Below are 20,549 nucleotides of genomic sequence, written 5' to 3'. Positions count from 1 at the left end.
TTAATTAATAAAAGATAGATAGATATATAGATCAGAATTCAACACTGGTTAATTAATAAAAGATAGATAGATATATAGATCAGAATTCAACACTGTTTGCATGTGATTGGTTTACTGTATTTCACTTAACCAGAGAGGTCTTGCACATTTCAGAGTCTCTGCCTTGACACAACCTCCCGCTACAGTATATCAGCTCTTTGTGCCCTTTGTGTTTCACTCAACCTTACTGTATCTGCGTGAGAAAGAGACACATAGACAGATAGACAGGCAGGGGAATTTGGACAATCACCTTAAACATTCTCAGCTTCTGACTTTTTATGAGAATCAGCTGAGCGCTTCATGTCAGGCATTCCTGTTTCTGCGTGTCATTCTTAAAGCATGTAGAGAATGTGATTGGTATTGCGTCACCATGTGTAGACAAGGCAGTGAGTCATCATAATAAAACAGTGAGTTATCATATTACATGTAAATGAAACCCCGACTAGTACAACATGCCTGTATGCTACTGAGACCCTGAATTTCCCCTTGGGGATCAATAAAGTATCTATCTACATGCTGTCTTTAAAAGATTACTGTAACATTGGCGTCAGCTATAAAAAGGTGGTATAAAAACACCCCAAATGTTTTAGTTTTAATTTTAAAAAGGCAGAAAACCTGTTCACTCATAGGCCGCCATGGTTATGTAGGTCTCAATGCTTTAGAAGCATTAATAAAAACTAAAACATTTGGGGTGTTTTTATACCACCTTTTTAATAGCTGACGCCAACATCTCATTAGGCCAACATGTCGTAGACTACTAGTCGGGGTTCCTTTTAAGGGAGCGTGCCTATGTTCCCTAACCCAGTGGTTTTCAAAGTGGGGGCCGCGAAGGGGTGCCAGGGGGGCCTCAGCAACTTGGAAGGAAAATAAAAACAACAAATAAATACATTTGAAAAATTTTAAATATACCGATTACTATGAGGGTTGTTATACAATGCCATTATAATAATTTTCCATGATAATGACTGGGAATAATAGTAGAGGGATAGCTCTCACATAGCAGAACCTAGAGGTATTTGGGGGGCCTTGTCGTTGAAAAGTTTGGGAACCCCTGCCCTAACCCATCCACCAACACAGGCCTAATCCCTAACCCCAACCCCCCAACCCTAACCTTATTATTTATTATGTATAACTTTTGATTTAAGATAGGTACCTCACTTTTCTTTTTGGTGTGGTCAGATCTGATCGGCCAGTGCACCCCCAGTCATCCACAAACCTCATGTTCCCCTAACCTAACCTTATACATGTGGGAACATTGGGCTATAGGGCTGACCCCCCTTTTAAGGCAGTAAGTTATCATCTCTGTTTCCCTCAAATTGACACCACTCTGACTCACTCAGACACAAAAATTAATGTGAGCTGTCTGGTCAAATAATCACACATTAGAGTCTCTAATCCTCGAGTTTTACCTTGCCTGCACTTGGCCTGGCATTTAGCCTATGTAGCCTAAAGTGTAGCCTACAATAAGGTAATCCCAGGTTACATTAGCCTATGTATCTAGAATAATTATAGAACAAACATAGCAGATGCCAAATATTCAAGTAGCTCTAATCTAGGCTTGATTATTATTGAATCAACTAGCATCCTGATTTGTTCTCAGTCTCACACTTCCCCACTGACATTTAAATGATCCAAATGACACTTCCGGAAATCATGGGCAAGTGTCTGACGTTCGGCATTTGAGGGTGTTTGAGGTCATGCTTGTGTACATCCTATCCGGCAGATGGCGCTGACGGGTTAAAGAACGTGTGTTCTTTTTTTCCCGGGATTGGCGGTGGGGTTTGACATCACTTTGGCGCCGAATTGCGCAGCGCGGGTAATGTGTTTATGAAAACACGAAGAGTATTGTAACGTTAAGTTATACGATACACCAACCTATCGCCCGGTTGAAACTTTCCAAAACTCGAATCATGCAGCGGAGTATTGCGTGAGTACGCTCGTATACTGTTGATCGCATTCTTAATGGTATAACGTTATTCAAGGACTCCAATGTTCATGGGCACAAGGACCTAAATAGTCCGCAAACTTGCAAGCTGCATCTAGTATGCTAACCTATGTGTGGTGTCAAGAGCTAATGTATCAGTATGGGTCGAGTTAATAACTTAGGATCATAAATAATATGAGTAATTTTGTATTACGCACTTCTGTATTTTGCACTTGTTTCCAGATCTCAAGAATACATGCACACTTCCTGATTGAGGCATGTAACGTTATGCTATCTACGTTAGCCACGATAAACATGGCTAATTACCACCGTTTTCGGCATAAAGTTACTTTGCTTATGATTCGGTAACATTAAATTTAGCTAGTGTTAACTGATGTCAACAATAAATATCCTATCTCTAATACTGATAGACCGAACCAGACTTCGTAATCACCCAGCGCAGGAACAACTCGGGGTATAACGCTAGTGTAAGTAAACCGTAAGGTGGAGGGTAGAACAACTCGGGGTATAACGCTAGTGTAAGTAAACCATAAGGTGGAAGGTAGAACAACTCGGGGTATAACGCTAGTGTAAGTAAACCATAAGGTTATGACTCTCGTAGTTGTCGTGACACTTCTGACATACTCTCACTATTCTCTTCCTTTTCCTAGGTCTTTCTTCCAGCCAATGAAAGGCAAGGAGAAGAATGACGGACAGGTGAAGGTGAAATCAGAGTGAGTTTGAGACTTCTTTGTCCCACCTCTGCGTACAGTGTTGCCAAATTTCTGTCCCAATGTGTTATATTTATTATATTTGAGACAATTAATTAGGAATGGGTCATGCAGGAAGCCTCCCTTTCTTTGTGATTGCCTCTATTACATTGTAACACTACAATCTTACCATATACTATACTCATTATAAATGTGATCAAATGTAATCAATCCACATCCCAATCACACAAGCCATGAAGTCCAGAGCCGGCCCAAGCCCTGATGGAGCCCTAAACGGAATTTGATTTGGGGGCCTCCAACCACCGCCACCAGTAATATTAAATATGGTCAATGCTTAATCATTCACATCGCCACCAGTAATATTAAATATGGTCAATGCTTAATCATTCACATCGCCACCAGTAATATTAAATATTGTCAATGCTTAATCATTCACATCACCAGTAATATTAAATATTGTCAATGCTTAATCATTCACATCACCAGTAATATTAAATATTGTCAAAGCTTAATCATTCACATCACCACCAGTAATATTAAATATTGTCAATGCTTAATCATTCCCATCGCTGACGATACAGATCTGGAAAAACCCTGTTGCCACTGCACGTTTTGCTGATGTCATCCTACGGTTGCCGAGTGACTTTGGAATGAGTTGATGGTCATATTCAAATTTGCAGTGGTCTCTTAATTTTGAATTTGACCGTCAACTCATTCCAATTTCACTCAGCAACCGTAAGATGACATCAAAAAAATGTGCAGTGGTCTCTTAATTTTTTCTCATCAACAATATAACTCTTGATGTAATGGGGAGGTGTGGGGCCTTGATTAATTTTTGGGGGCCCTATGTGTGTAGTGCGCGTATAGGGCGGTCCGGCTCTTATTGGTCACATTATGCTGTTACTGACCACTTCCAATTTAAGGACTCTGCTCTGTGGGCTGTGCTGTGGACTTCACTAGAGCAACAGGGATGTTGGAAGTGTTTTGTGAGGGGGGGTGCGGATCATAACAGGGTGGGTTCAGGGGGTATCACACCTGGGGAAATCTTAAAATTCTGGCTGTTATTACCATTATTATTGTTATTACTATTATTACCAATGTTACCATTTTAACACAGTTTGGGAGAAATTAGCACAGTGTGGTTATGATGCTAACCAGCTTTAAGCACAATTTAGTACAACCTGGAAAAGCATTGTGTGGTGGTTAGGGATGTAATGGTATGAAAATTTAACCTCACGGTTATAGTGACCAAAATTATCACGGTTTTCGGTATTATCACGGTATTTCTAAAAGTGTGTTCAATATGTTCAGAAAGCACTGATAGGCCTACACAAGCTGAAATAGTTTCAAAAAAGTGTCCCGTTCACTTTTTCTTCATGTTTAATTGGCTATGTGCTTATAGCTTAACTTACCCTACCATAACTTGGAGTTTGCTATTTCTGTTATTTGGATGCAATGAGTGAGACCAAAGTAAGCGTTCAAAATAAAACTTTAGGCCACTGTATTCTCCTGATAACGTGAGTGGAATGGATTTAATGTGGACGTAAACATAAAAAGACGCAGAGTGGCTACATGATACAGTGCACATTTTGCGGTGAAAAAGTTCCGCCTTTTAAAATCAGGTGTAGACTAATCTGAATCACAGTTAAAACCATCAATTAGACAACAGAATCAGTAGGGTACCAGTTTTGTTCCATTGTACCAGGCCTACTGTATGTCAAAAGCAGGCTTGGATGAAGCTGGGAAGGATTAAACACACGGTTTCCACACCGCGGTAATCAACAGTGATAATCATGATGTTTGAAATGAAAACGATAATTATTATTGTCAACATTTTTATCGCGGTTTACCATTATACCGGTAATCGTTACATCCCTAGTGGTGGTCAATGTTGATATTGTGGTGGGCCGCTACAAATAAGTCAATGTATGGGAAACACTGCGCTGTCATTTGCTATGATACTTACCGCTGTTAGACCTACAACTAGTCTGTTTGCTATGCTACTTACAGCTGTTAGACCTACAACTAGTCTGTTTGCTATGCTAACAACTAGTCTGTTTGCTATGCTACTTACAGCTGTTAGACCTACAACTAGTCTGTTTGCTATGCTACTTACAGCTGTTAGACCTACAACTAGTCTGTTTGCTATGCTACTTACAGCTGTTAGACCTACAACTAGTCTGTTTGCTATGCTACTTACAGCTGTTAGACCTACAACTAGTCTGTTTGCTATGCTACTTACAGCTGTTAGACCTACAACTAGTCTGTTTGCTATGCTACTTACAGCTGTTAGACCTACAACTAGTCTGTTTGCTATGCTACTTACAGCTGTTAGACCTACAACTAGTCTGTTTGCTATGCTACTTACAGCTGTTAGACCTACAACTAGTCTGTTTGCTATGCTACTTACAGCTGTTAGACCTACAACTAGTCTGTTTGCTATGCTACTTACAGCTGTTAGACCTACAACTAGTCTGTTTGCTATGCTACTTACAGCTGTTAGACCTACAACTAGTCTGTTTGCTATGCTACTTACAGCTGTTAGACCTACAACTAGTCTGTTTGCTATGCTACTTACAGCTGTTAGACCTACAACTAGTCTGTTTGCTATGCTACTTACAGCTGTTAGACCTACAACTAGTCTGTTTGCTATGCTACTTACAGCTGTTAGACCTACAACTAGTCTGTTTGCTATGCTACTTACAGCTGTTAGACCTACAACTAGTCTGTTTGCTATGCTACTTACAGCTGTTAGACCTACAACTAGTCTGTTTGCTATGCTACTTACAGCTGTTAGACCTACAACTAGTCTGTTTGCTATGCTACTTACAGCTGTTAGACCTACAACTAGTCTGTTTGCTATGCTACTTACAGCTGTTAGACCTACAACTAGTCTGTTTGCTATGCTACTTACAGCTGTTAGACCTACAACTAGTCTGTTTGCTATGCTACTTACAGCTGTTAGACCTACAACTAGTCTGTTTGCTATGCTACTTACAGCTGTTAGACCTACAACTAGTCTGTTTGCTATGCTACTTACAGCTGTTAGACCTACAACTAGTCTGTTTGCTATGCTACTTACAGCTGTTAGACCTACAACTAGTCTGTTTGCTATGCTACTTACAGCTGTTAGACCTACAACTAGTCTGTTTGCTATGCTACTTACAGCTGTTAGACCTACAACTAGTCTGTTTGCTATGCTACTTACAGCTGTTAGACCTACAACTAGTCTGTTTGCTATGCTACTTACAGCTGTTAGACCTACAACTAGTCTGTTTGCTATGCTACTTACAGCTGTTAGACCTACAACTAGTCTGTTTGCTATGCTACTTACAGCTGTTAGACCTACAACTAGTCTGTTTGCTATGCTACTTACAGCTGTTAGACCTCTCCTCCTCTCCTCTCCTCTCCTCCTCCCTCTCCTTGCCCTCCTCTCTCTCTCCTCTCCTCTCCTCTCCTCCTCTCCTCTCCTCCTCTCCTCTCCTCCCCTCTCCTCCCTCTCCCCTCCTCTCCTCCTCCCCTCTCCTCCTCCTCTCCTCCTCCCTCTCCCTTGCTCTCTCGGCTCCCTCCTCTCCTGCTCAATGAACCATGTGACAAATGGAAACGATTCCTGATCATTGAAGCAAGGGCGCATAAGGCGACTAGCTAAAATTCTTATTAAATCTGCTTAGCATCATTAGCATGCTGCACATATTTGTTTAAAACTCTTGCATTGAAGTTTGACTGATCATCTCAATACCAGCGTTCCCAAAGGGCCTGTCCCAATGTGGAGAACAAGTATTACCTTGAAACTTAAACACACATGGAAACTGAACAGTCCAATCAGTAGACTATGATGGGATAAACTAGCCAACTATGCTACTTTGTTTACAATATTTCCAGGATTCAAATGGACAGCTGAATTAAAGGGAGGTGGGGAGTTGTAATAAAAATAGTAGGCTAGGCTATGGGCTATAAGGCTAATCTGCATAAAAGTGTGCTGTCATAAATATCAGTCATTCAGAAAAATATTTTTATATCAGGATATAAAATAATAGATATATTATATTGTAATCCTCTGGTGTTGTAATCTAAAGGAGGCTATTAAAATGGTATTTAATAAAATGTCTAGCCCCCCCCCCAAAAAAAAAAAAAGTCAACTGGTCTGTTTGCTATGATAGTTACTGTACCGCTGTTAGACCACACACACAAACACGCACGCACACACACACACACACACACACACACACACACAGTGAGTGAACAGAACACGGTTGTTGTTTCTGTGGCCAGTGTGTAACACACACACACACACACACACTAAGTGAATAGAACACTAATGTTGTCTCTGGTCAGGTCTGTGAAGAGCCCACTCAAGCTGCAGAACGGCAACCAGGAAGTGGACTCTCCGGTGAAGAAGCTGAGCAAGCGCAGCCGGCAAATCCTGGACAGCGATGATGAAGAGCAGACGGCCAATCAGGTCAAAGGAGACGCCAGAGACAAGCCCACCAAGGAGCAGGCAGCCAATCAGGTCAAAGGAGACGCTGGAGACAAACCCACCAAGGAGCATGTGAGTCCCACCCCCTTTAATCAGTACTGGGGCCTTTCTAACGAAGTCTGTGTGGAACCTGCCTATATGTGTTAATACACTGTAATAGTTTGTTTTTAGAGTGTGTGTGTGTGTTTCAGTTAGCATAGGTTTGATGCTCATTCAGTTAGCATAGGTTTGATGCTCATTCAGTTAGCATAGCTTTGATGCTCATTGAGCTCAATGCAAATCAAACCAGCTAATAGGCTAACTGAAATAAATTGTGAAACAATGCAAAACCTCACAGTAAGCACAACATTATCCCCAAGTATCCAATATTTCATCAATCCTACTCCTGCTTAGATTTTTTTTAAGTAGGTTAGCCTACTTAAAATTTCATAAACCCTTGACTGGCCGAATTTTACCAAAATCAATGGTTTATGGTCGGAGATTACAGTAGTTATTGTGTTATTATTATTATTGTTGTGTGTTGTAATGTATGTGTGTGTGTTAGGGCTGTCACTTTTTATTGAAAAAAATCCCTATTTAAATTTTGAGACATAAGTGTTCATTGAATCGATTATAAAATCGATTTTTTATGTCTAAAAGGCGTTTCATTTTTTCAGCATGGAAATATAGGCCAATCCACAAACAACTGCAGGACCAGCGTAAAGAGGCTTGTAGGCGCCAAGCCAGCAATATTTCTGATTTATTGGCGTGAAGTTTACGTTGCTCAATGACAAACAAGTGCAACATTCACCGAAAACCAGTAAGCCCAGTGGACTGCCAACCATCAGTGACATGACTGCAGGCTTCCAACAAAAAGCTGTCTGTGTGTTTACGATTAGAAATGTCAAAACAAATTTAGCCCTCGTTAGAACTTCGACTGCACAGTTGCATAACCTACAGCTTTGTTCTTCTCCATAGTTTGATACACCAAAATCAAAGTACTTCCACATCGAACTCCTCAAGTTGTGGGGCCCATCACTTTCGTCTCTCTACATATCGCTGGGTTGATGCGGCGTTGTCCTCCATTTTTGGCAAACCACGAGCAGCATGGCAGCTGATTGAAACAACTGTTCGGTCGTAAAATTGGTGTAATTTATTTTTTCTTTTAGCGTTAAGCAATGCTTTCTACGCCGATTATTTTATATTTGGTTAAAATCGATTCCCTATTTTAGTTTTGAAACTTGTGTTGTTTGGTCCAATCGATTGTGCAATCGATTTTCGAGCATCAAAGTGACAGCCTAATGTGTGTATTATTATTGTGTTATTATTGTGTGTTGTGTGTGTGATGTGTGATGTGTGATGTGTGTGTGTGTGTGTGTGTGTGTGTGTAAAGTGTGTTTTATTTCCCCCCCATGTTGTAGGAGTCTGCTCCGTGTGTGTGTGTGTGTGTGTGTGTGTGTGTGTGTGTGTGTGTGTGTGTGTGTGTAAAGTGTGTTTTATTTCCCCCCATGTTGTAGGAGTCTGCTCCGTGTGTGTGTGTGTGTGTGTGTGTAAAGTGTGTTTTATTTCCCCCCCATGTTGTAGGAGTCTGCTCCTAAAGCCACGCCCACCCCTCTGTCGCCTAAGACGCCTGTTTCCCCGGCAACGCCTATGACCCCAGTGACCCCAGCTGCGTTGGTTGCCTCGGCAACCCCAGTCACCCCCTCCTCCGAGTCCCCCTCTGGGGTTCCCAAGCGCAGGACAGGTACGTGCCGTCACCAGGGACCACAGAACCAGAGGACAGCCTCTTAGAACCTCTTAGTTCCTTACAGAACCTTAAGGCCTCTCCTTAGAACCTGTTCCTTACAGAGCCTCAGGCCCTTCTTTTGAACATGTTCCGTAGAGAACCTCAGGCCCCTCCATAGAACACGTTCCGTTCAGAACCTCATCCATGCAGGTCTAATAGGATGTTCTATTGTGTTGCAGTGGCTGGTGATGCCATGGTTTGATGACTGACTCAAAATGATGATCTCTCTCTCTCTCTCTCTCTCTCTCTCTCTCTCTCTCTCTCTCGTTCTCTTTGCATTCTCTTTGTGTTTCAGCGAGGAAGCAGTTCCCCAAGAGGAAGTTGGAGAACCGCAGTGATGGAGAGACAGAGAAGGAGGAGAAAGAAGGAGGGGAGGAGGAGGAGAAGGAAGCCAGGGAGGAGGGAGGACGGGAGAGCAAGAGAGCCAGGACGGAGCAGTCCCAGGAGCGCCTAGGTGTGTGTGTGTGTGTGTCCTCTTAGGAGTGTGTGTGTGTGCTCGTAGGAGTGTGTGTGTGTGTGTCCTCTTAGGAGTGTGTGTGTGTCCTCTTAGGAGTGTGTGTGTGTGCATGCATGCGACCGAGTGTGTGTGTGTGTGCGCTCGTAGGAGGGTGTGTGTGTGTGTGTGTGTGTGTGTGTGTGTGTGTGTGTGCATGCATGCGACCAAGCATTCCTACTCTTGTTCATCCCTCTTTCCATGCAGACAAAGAGGAGGAGCAGATGGAGGTGGAGAATGGAGATGGACAGATCACAGAAGACAAGGAGGGAGGAGAGAAGCCCACAGCAGAGGTGAAGAAAGAGAGGGAGGAAGAGGAGGAGGGAATGAAAGAAGAGAAGAATGATGAAAGCCCTGCAGGAAGGAAGAAGGGAGGAGAGAAAGCAGAGGAGAAGAAGAAGAGCTCAAAGAGTCCTGAGATGGAGGAGAGGATGAAGGGAGGAGAGAAAGCAGAGGAGAAGAAGAAGAGCTCAAAAGAGTCACAAGGGACAGGAGGATGAAGGAGGGAGAAACACAGAGGAGAAAGAAAGAGCTCAAAGAGTCCTGAGATGGAGGATGAAGGGAGGAGAGAAAGCAGAGGAGAAGAGCTCAAGAGTCCTGAGGCAGGAGGAGGATGAGGGAGGAGGAGGGAGAAAGTGGAAGAGTCCCAGAGCTGTGAAGAGGGAATCTGGGAGGAGAAGGAGAAGGAAGGGCCAGTGAAGAAGACGGCGGCGTTCAGCAGCTTCTTCAGTAAGGCTCTCCGTACACACACGCACGCACGCACTCCACACGCACGCACGCACTCCACACGCACGCACTCCGCACGCACGCACTCCACACGCACGCACGCACTCCACACGCACGCACGCACGCACTCCACACGCACGCACGCACGCACCCACACGCACGCACTCCGCACGCACGCACGCACGCACCCACACGCACGCACTCCACACGCACGCACCCACACGCACGCACACACCCACACGCACGCACTCCGCACGCACGCACGCACGCACGCACTCCGCACGCACGCACTCCACACGCACACACTCCACACGCACGCACTCCGCACTCCGCACGCACGCACACACTCCACACGCACGCACACACACACACGCACTCCACACGCACGCACTCCACACGCACGCACTCCGCACTCCGCACGCACGCACGCACGCACGCACGCACTCCACACGCACGCACACACACACCCACACGCACACACACACACGCACGCACTCCACACGCACGCATACACACACACACACACACGCACGCACACACGCACTCCACACGCACTCCACACGCACGCACTCCGCACGCACGCACTCCACACGCACGCACACACACCCACACGCACGCACTCCGCACGCACGCACGCACCCACACGCACGCACTCCACACGCACGCACACACACCCACACGCACGCACTCCACACGCACACACACACACACACACTCCACACGCACGCACGCACACACACACACGCACACACACACGCACACACACACTCCACACGCACGCACTCCACACGCACGCATACACACACACACACGCACTCCACACGCACGCACTCCACACGCACTCCACACGCACTCCACACGACGCACTCCACACGCACACACACACACACGCACACACACACTCCACACGCACGCATACACACACACACTCCACACGCACACACACACCCACGCACGCACGCACTCCACGCACACACGCACTCCACACGCACGCACCCACACGCACGCACTCCACACGCACACACACACACACACGCACTCCACACGACGCACACACGCACTCCACACGCACTCCACACGCACGCACACACGCACTCCACACGACGCACACACACACTCAACACGCACGCATACGCACGCACACACACACACTCCACACACACACACACTCCACACGCACACACACTCCACATGCACACACACACTCCACACGCACGCACACACACACACACGCACGCACGCACACACACACACACGCACACACTCCACACGCACACACACACACTCCACACACACGCACGCACACACACTCCACACGCACACACACACACACTCCACACACACGCACGCACTCCGCACGCACGCACTCCACACGCACACACACACACCACACACACACGCACTCCACACGCACACACGCACTCCACACGCACACACACACACACACACCCACACGCACACACACACTCCACACGCACACACACACTCCGCACGCATACGCACGCACACACACACACATCATATCGCATTCAAGCACGCTATCACCATTACCTACATTCCACACGCACACGCACGCACGCACACACTCCACACACTCCACACGCACGCACACACACACACCAAGACGACACGCGACGCGACACACACACACCCGCACGACACACACACTCCGCGACAATACACGCCAAGCACGCATCGACGCCATCACCTACTAATGCATTCCACACGCATTCCACACGCACACGCACGCACTCCACGTGCACGCACACACATGCACGCATCGCCAAGCACGCGACGCATCTAATGCACGACAATATGCACGCGACGCCGCACGCACGCATGCACCTACACGCACACTCCACACACACGCGACACGCTTAGTGCTGCCGCACTTAGCCCACCTAATCGGGACAGAAAATTGCTAGTCGACGCAATTTTTTTAGTCAAGAGTCGTTTACTATTGACTTCTATTTATTTTGGTCTCAAAGCGTCACTGTAATGTTATATTAATTAACTCTATGTTATTAACTCTTTGAAATGTACAATGACTTTTTTGTATGTCATCCGACAGGCTAAGACTTTGGCGGTCATGTTTTAAAACCCGCTATGCACTGCACTAAAATATGCGTAGCAGCAAAGCTGCGTTAACCTATACTACTTTCAGCCCAATTCATTATTAGGCAGGCTAAGTGGGGGGGGGCTAGTAGGTTAACGCTAGTCAGACTCTGACTAATATAGTATTGTGGAAATTGAATAAATGAAGTGAAGAGTGTCTCCGTTGATAGCATAGCGGCATGTCATTACTGTAATTCATTTCAAAAAAAAAATTTACAAGCGAACATGCGCGTATGATATCAACAATCAAGGTGCGTCATTTCCCATGGTCAGCAAGTCCGCGAGGCATATATAAGGCATATTTTTTAGAGTTCAAGCCAACTGATAAAGATCATGATAAAATAAAGACATGCTGATTCAAGATCCTCAACTCCTGTAGCCTTTCAAAGTCCAGCGTTTCTCAAACTATGGGCGCGCGGACCAGCACGGCCCGTAACGTGGACACAGCTGGTCCAGAGCAGCGGGAAATTATTCCCGGGCTTCATCTGATAATTTGCTGTGCAATTGATCAAGGAACCGCGGACCGACAAAAAAAGAGAACAAGCGTTTCTGCAATCAGTAGGAAATACTTGCTAATTTAGTGTCATCAAACATTGAGGCATACAATTAAATGGTGGTGAGCGTTCATTCAATGTAAAGAGAAACTGAAACCACTTGATAACGTTGGTAGCAAAGCTCCAATTCAACCTGGAAGGCTATTATGAAACTACATTTTAATAGAACAATGTGGATTTATGCAACTTCCATAAAACAGAGCACATACTATAATACACTATCTAGAGTATTGTATAGTCAAATTTGAATAACGTGGCCAAAAGCTTGTGGCATAATTAAATATGTCAATATTCTTTCCATTTGCCTACCAGTGTATGATGCTTGCATGAGGAAACATCCCAAAGCGATGACACCCATATAATTGCTGTTGTTTTGATAAGTATTTATCATGCAACCATGCAAACAATGAAACTATTGTAATTATATTTTCGTTAGTAAAACAGTCCTGATGTGCATGTTTTTTTTTCACAAAAGTTTGAACAATGTTTGTGAACAATGTTAGCACTTTAAACACTGGCTGCTTTTGAAGTGCATATATAACAATATAGCATAACAATAATAATTGTGATGTGATATAAGGATAATTTGATGGGGTGGGTTCATGTAATTGGGCCTATGACTCCAAGTATGCCATGACCGGCCTCCGGGTCAAAGAAGTTGTCTATGTCCATGGCAACACTGGCATACAAATAAAGTCTATCAAAGGTCGACATTAGATCTGAAGGTAGCATTTTTAAATGGGTGTTTTTTTTAATACATGTGTTTTTTGAACGTTTACTTACAGTAATACAGCTTCTAACAAAAGTGATATATATATATATTATGTTTTCCCTTTAGTTGAGTTCAAAATAAAAGCGGACACAACAAAATAACAAACACTTGATAAAAAATTAGTAAAGATTAGTGGTCCAAAGATAAAAAAATTAGTCGTTAGTGGCGCTTACGCATGTCGACACGCGACACACTCAGGCTCACTCTGCGCAACACGCACTCACTCACACACGCACACATACACTCCACACACACTCAGGCTCAGTCTGTGAATCTCTCACACACACAGCACATGCCCACACACTGCAGACTTCCTCTCTCTCTCTCTTTTCTCAGTCCTTTTCTCCCTGTTCTCTCTCAGAGTCCAACTCAAAGTGCCTTTATTGTGTCCAACACAGCAACAGAAATAACCAGTCTGTGCAAAATGTCATACACATCTCTGTGTGTGTGTGTGTGTGTCGAGCTCCCAAGAAGGCTGCAGTGAAGCTGGAGAAGGTGGAGCAGACTGAGGAAGAGAAGAAGCCCCTCCCCTCTGAGGAGAAGGGCAGCCACAGGTAGTGTGTGTGTGTGTGTGTGTGTGTGTGTGTGTGTCAAACAATGTGTGTGTGTGTGTGGAAACCTGCCCCTCTGGAGGAGAACATCTACAGGTGTCTTCAGCTAGGCTAGCCTAAAGCAACGTCACTGCTGCAGTGTGGCTTTTCAGCTAGGCTAGCCTAAACAACGCCACTTATCTACGGTGTCTTCAGCTAGGCTAGCCTAAGCAACGTCACTGCTACAGTGTCTTCAACTAGGCTGGCTTCGTAGCGTCATATCTACAGTGATATTTCAGCTAGGCTAGCCTAAGCAACGTCATATCTACAGTGTCTTCAACTAGGCTAGCCTAAGCAACGTCACATCTACAGTGTCTTCACTTCAACTAGGCTAGCCTAAGCAACGTCATATCTACAGTGTCTTCAACTAGGCTAGCCTAAGCAACGTCACTGCTACAGTGTCTTCAACTAGGCTAGCCTAAGCAACGTCACTGCTACAGTGTCTTCAGCTAGGCTAGCCTAAGCAACGTCATATCTACAGTGTCTTCAACTAGGCTGGCCTAAGCAACGTCACTGCTACAGTGTCTTCAGCTAGGCTAGCCTAAGCAACGTCATATCTACAGTGTCTTCACTTCAACTAGGCTAGCCTAAGCAACGTCACTGCTACAGTGTCTTCAGCTAGGCTAGCCTAAGCAACGTCACTGCTACAGTGTCTTCACTTCAGCTAGGCTAGCCTAAGCAACGTCACTGCTACAGTGGCAGCAAAGTAGTTGGCGAGTAGTGAAATGCAGAATGGGCTAATGACTTGTGTGTGATGTTAACGTGTGTGTTGCAGTATCCTGAATTAAGTCATGTATTTCATAGTCACATCTATTTCGGGCAGAAATGCGCGTGCACAAGGCTTCACGACACCAATCTTGCTTCAGCAGCGAGATCACAACACATGATTGGCACGATGTATTCACAACACACCACATGGTTGGCTCACTGTATTCACAACACACCACATGATTGGTTCTCTGTATTCACAACACACCACATGATTGGCTCACTGTATTCACAACACACCACATGATTGGCTCAATGTATTAACATGTCAACATTTTGACGCGGAAGGGATGGGATATGTGTAGACAACTGCCATATTGGTGTTCAAAACTAGCTCCATGCATTTCTATGGAGGATTTTTTGAGTGCTGTGTCTCCTCATTAGAAAGTCTCTGGCTCCGCCTCCTTCTACATTGCCCTTCCAGTGCGAGTCCCATCACTCTGGTGCATGTCTGAAAGTTTACTTGGGAGGCAACGTAATATTGCCCCTGTCAGTGTTGGCAGGGAGCGTAATATTGCCCCTGTCAGTGTTGGGAGGGAGGGTAATATTGCCCCTGTCAGTGTTGATGTGACAAACTCACTTCTCACAGTATGTTTTAGTAGCCTCCATATGAAAGGTGATCCAGACCCCCGTTTAAACAGAACTGATTCATGAAGTGAATAGAGTGTGGTCACTCACGATTGGGATTCCTTTCCAACATTTGCATTGTGACGTCACAATAGCTAACTTTGAAATCATTGGTCCGCCTAATCAGTTACAATCTTCAGGGATTCATGACGTTACCTCCTACTTCGCCTAAACTTTACAAACTGACACTAAACAGCATATTCAGTCTGGAAACAATGTATGTAGGTCTACCCTTGCTGTAAATAAATGTACACATTCTTCCGACTGCATTCTTTTCGAAACTATAGCGCCATCCCCTCTCGTCGCTGATTGGGCAGGTAATCTGCCGTGTGTGTGTGTGTATGTGTGTGTGTGTTGGCTTCAGAACTCATGAGCTCTTTCTCCCCTTCTCTCAGTGCTAAAGGGGCGGAGTCCGTGGACCAGACCCAATACGATCCATCCAGAGCTCACTACCATCCCATAGACCACGCCTGCTGGGGGCGGGGCCAGAAGTAAGTCACATCCACTCACTAGCAAATAACTCTCCTAGCTAACAGCTACATAACATTTAGCTAACAGCTACATAATATTTAGCTAACAGCTACATAACATTTAACTACCTCTGTACACTACCACAGGCCACTGATGTTAGCCCAGCTCCTTAACCACTACGCTACCACAGACTACTGCATGCTAGCCCAGCTCCTTAACCACTACGCTACCACAGACTACTGCATGCTAGCCCAGCTCCTTAACCACTACGCTACCACAGACTACTGATGTTAGCCCAACTTCTTAACCACTACGCTACCACAGGCTACTATGCTACCACAGGCTACTGCATGCTAGCCCAGCTCCTTAACCACTACGCTACCACAGGCTACTGCATGCTAGCCCAGCTCCTTAACCACTATGCTACCACAGGCTACTGCATGCTAGCCCAGCTCCTTAACCACTACGCTACCACAGGCTACTGCATGCTAGCCCAGCTCCTTAACCACTATGCTACCACAGGCTGCTGCGTATAGCTCCAGCTTCTTAACCACTATGCTACCACAGGCTACTGCATGCTAGCCCAGCTCCTTAACCAATATGCTACCACAGGCCACTGATACTAGCCCAGCTCCTTAACCACTACGCTACCACAGGCCACTGATGCTAGCCCAGCTCCTTAACCACTACGCTACCACAGGCTACTGCATGCTAGCCCAGCTCCTAACCTACCAGCTACCACAGGCTACTGCACGCCACGGGCCACTGATGCTACCACAGGCCACTGATGCTAGCCCAACTCCTTAACCACTACGCTACCACCGGCCTCTTTCTCAAAATGGAAATTCAAAGTTGTTTTATTAGCATGACTATTAACCCTTAAAGGTGTAGGTTTTTGAACATTCTAAGTTCCGCAACAATTGAAGGTTCTAAAATTCTATGTTGAATTTAATGAACCCAGATATTCTATAGAACGGTAATTTCTCAACATTGTGACGGTACTCCTTTAAGGGTTAAGGCTAAACATTGCTGAATCATGAAGAGCAAAACTGTAACATGTGAAACTCTTTCTTTCTCACACACAAACATTGGCACAGAGTTCCCTATCTTGCAGTGGCTCGCACATTTGAAAAGATTGAAGAGGATTCGGGCAGGTAAATTATATATATATATGTGTGGGTGTGTGTGTGTGTGTGTGTTCATTGATTTGTGTCTTTCCTGTACTTTTCTTTAGTATAGTTTATTTGTAGATATGTATGTGTGCATGCTGTGTTTAGATATCTCTGTGTGTGTGTGTGCGTGCGTTTGTAATCAGTATCTTTCTCTTCCAGGTTGAGGAACATTGAGACCTTGTCAAACTTACTGCGTTCAGTCATCCTACTGTCTCCAGGTATAGTGCGAGTGTGAGATAAACTGTGTGTGTGTGTGTGTGTGAGAGTGTGAGAGAGAGAGAGAGAGAGAGCGCGCGAGTTAAACAGTGTGCGTGTGAGTGTGTGTGTGTGTATGAGAGAGCAAGATAAACTGTGTGAATGTGATTCCTATGACTGGACCTCTGGATCTGTTTTTGTCTGTTGTGTTTCCTAATGGTGTGTGTGTGTGTGTGTGTGTGTGTGTGTGTGTTTTTGTGTGTGTGTGTTTCTGTGTGTGTGTGTGTGTGTTTCTGTGTGTGTGTGTGTGTTGTGTGTGTGTGTGTGTGTGTGTGTGTGTGTGTTCACAGATGATCTTCTGTGCTGTGTGTATCTATGTCTGAACCAGCTTGGTCCCGCTTACCAGGGCCTGGAGCTGGGCGTGGGGGAGACGGTCCTGATGAAAGCCGTCGCCCAGGCAACCGGTGAGGGGGCGTGGCTATGAGTCCAGTACACTCTCACATGCTACACACATACACGCACACACACATACACGCACACACACATACACGCACACACACATACACGCACACACACACTTGTTCTTTCTTCGGTGTGCTGCTGTGTGTTAGTTCTGGTCTGTCCTCTCTGGTTGCCAGGACGACAGCTGGACAAGATCAAGGCGGAGGCACAGGAGAAAGGTGACCTGGGATTGGTGGCCGAGAGTTCCCGTAGCAACCAGAGAATGATGTTCGCCCCAGCCAATCTGACCAGCAGGGGCGTGTTCGTCAAGCTGAAGGAGATCGCCAGCATGAGCGGCAACTCAGTGAGGCACACCCACACACACACACACACACCACACACACACCACACACACACACACACATATATATATATACACACACATATATATATATATATATATATAATATACATACATACATACATAGACACACTATATATACATACACACACACACACATATGTATGTGTATGTATATATATATATATATATATATATATATATATATATATATATATATACACACACACACATCACACACATACATACATACACACGCACACACACACACTAACGCCTCTGTATGTGTTTCCTCAGGCCATGAATAAGAAGATTGACATCATCAAAGGTCTGTTTGTGGCGTGCAGGCACTCTGAAGCCAGATACATCATCAGGTCAGCAGCAGCGCACACACACACACACACAAACGCGCAGCTCATATACATCATCAGGTCAGCAGCAGCAGCGCACACACACGCAAACGCGCAGCTCATATACATCATCGGGTCAGCAGCAGCAACACACACACACACGCAGCTCATATACATCATCAGGTCAGCAGCACACACACACACAGTTCATATACATCGTCAGGTCAGCAGCCACACAAACACACACACACACACACACACAATTACACATGAAGCTCCTCTGAGGGTGTGTGATCCAACAGGTGTGTGTGTGAGTGAGAGAGAGATCAGAGGATTTAGTCTCTGGTCCCCATTAGGTCTGTCCAGTGGGCATCACGTGGGATGTTTCTAAAGCTGTGTGTGTGTGTGCGTGTATATGTGCGAGTGTGCGTGTATATGTGCGAGTGTGTGTGTATGTGTGCGCGCGCGTGTGTGTGCGCGCGAGTGTGTTATTTGATTGACTGATGTGTACGAATGAAAGGTATGTATGTGTGATTGACAGGTGTGTGTGTGTGATTGACAGGTCTTTGGCGGGAAAGCTGCGGATTGGCTTGGCTGAGCAGAGCGTTCTGGCAGCTCTGAGTCAGGCTGTGTGTCTCACCCCACCTGGGCAAGGTACACACACACACACACACACACACACACACACACATTCACTCCTCCTTATATGCCGCTCACTCCTGATTTGCGCCTTTCCCAGAATTCCCTCCGGCAGTGGTGGATGCTGGGAAGAAGATGAGCACGGAGAGCCGGAAGTCCTGGCTGGAGGAGAAGGGCCTCATCCTCAAACAGACCTACTGGTGTGTGTGTGTGTGTGTGTGTGTGTGTGTGTGTGTGTGTGAGAGCTGAAGATCTGGTGTGTGTGTGTGAGCGAGAGAGAGAGAGGATGATCTTATACTCCTATGTTCATGTCTGTCTTGTGTGTGTGTGTTGTGATAAACTCCTATGCTCATGTCTGTCTTGTGTGTGTGCATTTGTGTGTGTGTGTGTGTGTGTTGTGATAAACTCCTGTCTGTCTTGTGTGATTTCCTCCCAGTGAGATGCCCAATTATGATGTCATCATTCCTGTCCTACTCAAGGAGGGCATCGACGAGTTGCCCAATCAGTGCAGGCTTACTCCAGGTAATGACCAATCACTGCAGGCTTACTCCAGCTAATGACCAATCAGTGCAGGCTTACTCCAGGTAATGACCAATCAGTGCAGGCTTACTCCAGGTAAAGACCAATCAGTGTGAGCCTATTCTCTAAAGTAGATGTAAAAGAGACTGTAGGCTTGTTCTCAGGTGGTTAATGTTGGCAGCAAGTAGCGATCTCAGGCCAGTGTCAACCTCTAGATCTCTGAGGCTTCAGGTGTTGCCACCAGGTGATGACCCCTCTTCGCTAGTCCACACACACACACACACACACACTCCACTCCGCTAGTCCACACACACTCCACACTCCACTCCGCTAGTCCACACACACTCCACACTCCACTCCGCTAGTCCATCCTTGGTGATAGCTGGTGAGTGCAGTGCTTTGGATGACTATATCCACGTTCAACTCCTGACTGCTGGAAGTTTTTGATTTGTCTTGTATTTTGACAGTGCAGGGTTCATTTAGGCTCTAACCCGTCTCCAAGCTAGCTCAAAGCTAGGCTAGCTAACGTATCACTAGGGACAAACTTGAACCATGTGAAAACACTGGGATATTCATTTATTCATTCTAATGTCTAGCCAGAAGATTGGAGTCTTTTAACTAATGCTCCCATTCAAGCTGTACTCAAAAGACTACAATCTTTCCAGAATCTTTCTCAAATCTTGTCAAAGTTGTTTGGTGTAAGGAGGCCATTAGCTGAATTACTGAAGCTAAGCAGGTGTGGGCCTGGTTAGTACTTGGATGGGAGAACTAGGTTGCGGCGGGAAGTGGTGTTGGTGGGTGGCCAGTAGGTGGCACTCTT

General features: G+C 45.5%; 1 protein-coding gene across 1 annotated transcript in view; it reads left to right on the top strand.

The window, feature by feature from the left end:
* Window positions 1-1,819: 1,819 nt before the first annotated feature.
* The window catches only part of lig1 (ligase I, DNA, ATP-dependent), a 27,957-nt gene continuing 9,227 nt past the window's right edge, over window positions 1,820-20,549 (top strand). The window contains exons 1-17 of the mRNA XM_048228246.1: window positions 1,820-1,966; window positions 2,635-2,697; window positions 7,030-7,243; window positions 8,735-8,894; window positions 9,232-9,390; window positions 9,637-9,812; window positions 10,107-10,158; window positions 14,060-14,150; window positions 15,977-16,072; window positions 17,150-17,206; window positions 17,384-17,442; window positions 17,770-17,883; window positions 18,058-18,224; window positions 18,519-18,595; window positions 19,134-19,225; window positions 19,311-19,410; window positions 19,647-19,732. Of these exons, the coding sequence (XP_048084203.1) occupies window positions 1,950-1,966; window positions 2,635-2,697; window positions 7,030-7,243; window positions 8,735-8,894; window positions 9,232-9,390; window positions 9,637-9,812; window positions 10,107-10,158; window positions 14,060-14,150; window positions 15,977-16,072; window positions 17,150-17,206; window positions 17,384-17,442; window positions 17,770-17,883; window positions 18,058-18,224; window positions 18,519-18,595; window positions 19,134-19,225; window positions 19,311-19,410; window positions 19,647-19,732 (1,780 nt within the window). The 5' untranslated portion in view covers window positions 1,820-1,949. The remainder of the gene's footprint in view (window positions 1,967-2,634; window positions 2,698-7,029; window positions 7,244-8,734; window positions 8,895-9,231; window positions 9,391-9,636; window positions 9,813-10,106; window positions 10,159-14,059; window positions 14,151-15,976; window positions 16,073-17,149; window positions 17,207-17,383; window positions 17,443-17,769; window positions 17,884-18,057; window positions 18,225-18,518; window positions 18,596-19,133; window positions 19,226-19,310; window positions 19,411-19,646; window positions 19,733-20,549) is intronic.

Source organism: Alosa alosa, chromosome 19, assembly GCF_017589495.1.
Source record: "Alosa alosa isolate M-15738 ecotype Scorff River chromosome 19, AALO_Geno_1.1, whole genome shotgun sequence".
Taxonomy (NCBI): Eukaryota; Metazoa; Chordata; class Actinopteri; order Clupeiformes; family Clupeidae; genus Alosa; species Alosa alosa.
This window is presented reverse-complemented; position numbering and strand designations above follow the sequence as displayed.